The sequence below is a fragment of the Chelonoidis abingdonii genome, chromosome 3, assembly GCF_003597395.2.
Source record: "Chelonoidis abingdonii isolate Lonesome George chromosome 3, CheloAbing_2.0, whole genome shotgun sequence".
NCBI classification, from domain to species: Eukaryota; Metazoa; Chordata; order Testudines; family Testudinidae; genus Chelonoidis; species Chelonoidis abingdonii.
In genome coordinates, this window is record NC_133771.1 from 962,637 (window position 1) to 966,650 (window position 4,014).

Sequence of the window (4,014 nt, forward strand, 5' to 3'; positions counted from 1 at the left end):
TCATGCTCCAAAATGTCTGTTAGTCTATAAGGTGCCACAGGATTCTTTGCTGCTTTTACAGATCCAGACTAACATGGCTACCCCTCTGATACTTGGCAGATGGGAGGGGCAGTGGCAGGCAGGGAGGGTATGATGAAGAATAGGGGGGCAGGCTCAAGGGGTGACAGCAGGTGCTGGTGAGTTGGGGGGGTGACGTGGGTGGGGAAGGCAGTAGTAGGGAGGGGATGGGGGTCTAGGGGTGACAGTGAGCTGGAGGGGTCAGCAGGTGCTGGTGAGTTGGGGTGGGGGGGTGTCTGGCCAGTTCTCAGAGCTGCTCAATGAAAGGCCTCGTCCCTTTGCCCAGCAGGCTGCACCGACCCACCTGGTCTCTGCCATGCCTGAGCTTAGCCCTCGGCAGAGTCTCTGCAAAGTTTGGAACAATGCTACCAGACAGCATATTCGAGAGATGATGTGGGTCAGGCAACTCTGTCCCGTCCTGCTCCCCAAGCAGGGACCAGCTGCCCTGAAGCCACGGGGACGGGCATGTGTTGCCTGCCGTTTCTCGGGTGTTCCCCCCGAGGGTGCCCAGTGCCTGCTGGGGCAGCAGCGTGCATGGTGGGAGGTTGCTACTCCTCGGGGGCGGGGTAGGGTGACAGTCATGGCTGAGGGTGTGGCTTAGCAGGGGCTGTGCCTGACTCTGAGGGCCGTGACCTTTGGTGTCAGTGTTGTGGCTGGGAGCCCTTGCTAACTGGCCCAGAGCGTTCCCTGGGGGGCCTTGCTGTGTATGTGGGGGGCGGGCCCAAGCTGCAGCATACTGGTGACAAGCCCTTGCCGATAGGGTTCCCCTGCCCCTCCCCAGATGTGGCTGTTCTCTCCATGCTGACCTTCCTGTGACTCTCTTGGATGGGGAGGCGACTCGGGCCCCTCTGCGTTGCGCTGGGAAAGCAGCGGCTAGTGCCAGCGTCCCAGGTGGGTTTCTCTCCCCAGGCCTATGTGGAGGGAGCGCGTCAGGCAAGACCACGGTGGCCAATAAGATCATTGAGGCCCTGGATGTGCCCTGGGTGGTGCTGCTGTCCATGGACTGCTTCTATAAGGTGAGCTGTGTGCCCCGGGGGAAGGGGGAGCCCGACAGGGCTGCACAGGTCTCTGGCACTCAGCTGCCGGGAATGGGGTTGGGGGTCAGAGCCTAGCTGAGGTTGAAGGCTTGGGGAGCTGGGCTTCCTGAGCTCTGCCTGGGAGACAGCCCTGGGTCCCCACCAGTGGCGCAGCTGCTTTGGGGGGTGTCAGGGTGGAGGCACTGGGCTCCATTTCTGACTTTTGGCAAATTGAACAGACTAAGTTTCTTCCATCTTATCAACCCTTCCCCGTCTCCCTCTCTTCCACATACTGCACCTGTGCCCCTCCCCGGTATGCTGCTCCACCCTCTTCCCTGTGTGCCCCCTTCCCTGTGCGCCCCCCACCGTCCCCAGGTGCTGAATAAGGAGCAGCAGGAGCTGGCTGCCCGCAACGAGTACAACTTCGACCACCCTGATGCCTTCGACTTCGACCTGCTGGTCAGTGTGCTGCGCAAGCTGAAGAAGGGCAAGAGCGTCAAGGTGCCGGTGTACGACTTTACCACGCACAGCCGCCGCAAGGAGTGGGTATGTGGGACAGGGCAGGGATCCCCTCCAGACGTACAGCTTCCTGAGGGGAGGGGAGGGGAGGGCTGGGGGCAGTGGGCATGTGGGGCAGGGCGGGATCCCCTCCAGACGTACAGCTTCCTGAGAGGAGGGGAGGGCTGGGGGTAGTGGGTACATGGGGGCAGGGCAGGGATCCCCTCCAGACGTACAGCTTCCTGAGGGGAGGGGAGGGCTGGGGGCAGTGGGTATGTGGGGGCAGGGCAGGGAGCCCCTCCAGACGTAGAGCTTCCTGAGGGGAGGGGAGGACTGGGGGCAGTGGGCGTGTGGGGGCAGGGGGGGAGCCCCTCCAGACGCATGGCTTCCTGAGGGGAGGGGAGGGCTGGGGGCAGTGCACTGTGTGTGTGTTTGTGGAAAGGATGGGGGTGTGGGGACAGGTTAGGGTAGGGCAGGGGCATGAGGTGCAGTGGGGGAGTGGACAGGGGCAGGGTTACCGGTCTCTGAAGTGTGGTGTGGCCCTTCTCTCCCTACAGAAAACCATCTATGGAGCCAATGTGGTTGTGTTCGAGGGGATTTTATCTTTTGCCAATAAGGAGCTGCTGAAGGTATGGCATTCCTGGGGGAGCTGGGCACTGCCTGGGGCAGGGGGTGCTGTCCTGGGCCCCTGCGGGGGCTGGGCGCTGCCTGGGGCAGGGGGCGCTGTCCCGGCTGCCTGTGAGGGCTGGGTGCTGCCTGGGAACTGGTGGGGAGGACAAATCTGTCCTCAGAGAACCCTGGCGGGGTGGAGGAGACTGACCTGTGGCGAGGGGGAACAACCAGCTGGCCATTCCTGAGAACCACCCCATTGTGCTCTGTGTGGTCAGAGCTGGGTGTGCGGGGGGAGGGCCCAGACGGGTGCTCACCCTCCCGGACCCCCAGCTCCTGGACATGAAGGTGTTTGTGGACACGGACTCCGACATCCGGCTGGTGCGGCGGCTGCAGCGTGACATCATGGAGCGCGGGCGTGACATCGTTGGTGTCATCAAGCAGTACAACAAGTTCGTCAAGCCGGCCTTCGAGCAGTACATCGAGCCCACTGTGCAGGTGGCCGACATTGTGGTGCCCAGAGGTGAGACCAGGGCGAGGGGAGCGGGTCTCCGTGGATCTGGGAGTGAGGCCAGGCTCCAGGTGGGCAGTGGGTGGCAGGGTGGGTGGGGCTGTCGGGCAGACAGGAGGGGCAAGGGCGGGTGAGGCAGTGCTCTGGGTATCTGAAGGGGTGTCAGGGTGAGCAGGGCTGGGCGGTCAGGGTGGGTAAGTTGGGGGCTGGGCTCCAGGGGGGTGGAAGTGTTGGGGTGAGTGGGTGGGGAGCTGGGCTGGGGATCAGGGTTGTTTGTGGGCAGGGCTGGGGGGTTGGGGTGGGAGGGACTGGGCTCCAGATGGGCAGAGGCGTTGTGTAGGCAGGGCTGTGTTCCAGGTGGGTGGAGTTGTGGAGTGGGCAGGGCTGGGGGGCTGGGCTCCAGGTGTGGGGTGAGTGGGTGAGGAGCTGGGCTGAGGGGTCGGGGTGGTGTGTGGGGTGGGCTGGGCTCCGGGGAGGGGATAAGTGTGGAGTGGGCAGGGCTGGTGGGCTGTGGGGGGTAGGAGGGCTGTGGTTCATTTCCGGTTCTTGCTCCCCTGTCAGGTGGGGAGAACTTTGTGGCCCTGGATCTCATTGTGCAGCATGTGCACAGCCAGCTGGAGAAGGTGAGGGGGACTGGGCCAGGGTCAGAGTGAGGGGGTTGGAGAAGGTGAGGGGGGCTGGGCTAGGGCCGGGGGCAGGAAGGACTGTGGGGGGGAGGGGCTGGGCCCAGCCTGGCGGCTGCTGTCTCTGGCTCCTTAGTCAGTGTGCGCTTTGCGGGGGAAATGGGCCCCAAGTCCTGTGGCTCCTGCTAACCCAAGATTGTCCCCGTCTCAAGGCCCCTGGTGCCCCAGGGGTGCCTCCAGCCAGGCTGAGGGAGGAGGGGTGAGAGCGAGCAGGGGCCGAGCTGGCTGGCCCACGGCACCCCACTGCATGTCACCCGCACCCCCTTGTTATCCAGTCTGCCGCCCTGCGCTGGTAGCTGGCCCCTGTTCGCCTGGTCCCACAGTCCTGACCTCCAGCCCCCAGCTAGCCCAGCCCAGTCCTGAGCTCCCCCCACACAGCCCTGCCAGTGCCCCCATCCTGCTCCACAGCCTCCTGCCAGCCCAGCCCTGAGCTCCCCACACACAGCCCTGCCAGTGCCCCCAATCCCACCCCACAGCCTCCTGTCAGCCCAGCCCTGAGCTCCTGTGACAATGTGGTTCTGGCGGGACCCAACTGAGAGTGCCAATTCAGGACCAATTGCTCAAACAGGGCAGTCACAGCCCTAGGCTGGGGTTTCTCCACCTCTAAGGCAAACCAAACCAGCCAGACAAAAATGACTTC

The 4,014-nt window shown here is 63.9% G+C and overlaps 1 protein-coding gene across 1 annotated transcript in view; it reads left to right on the top strand.

Annotated features, from left to right (window-relative positions):
• LOC116821807 (uridine-cytidine kinase-like 1) overlaps positions 1-4,014 on the top strand; it is a 20,462-nt gene that overhangs the window by 2,737 nt on the left and 13,711 nt on the right. Inside the window, exons 2-6 of the mRNA XM_075063510.1 lie at positions 784-1,073; positions 1,449-1,619; positions 2,129-2,200; positions 2,514-2,703; positions 3,253-3,314. Of these exons, the coding sequence (XP_074919611.1) occupies positions 1,056-1,073; positions 1,449-1,619; positions 2,129-2,200; positions 2,514-2,703; positions 3,253-3,314 (513 nt within the window). The 5' untranslated portion in view covers positions 784-1,055. The remainder of the gene's footprint in view (positions 1-783; positions 1,074-1,448; positions 1,620-2,128; positions 2,201-2,513; positions 2,704-3,252; positions 3,315-4,014) is intronic.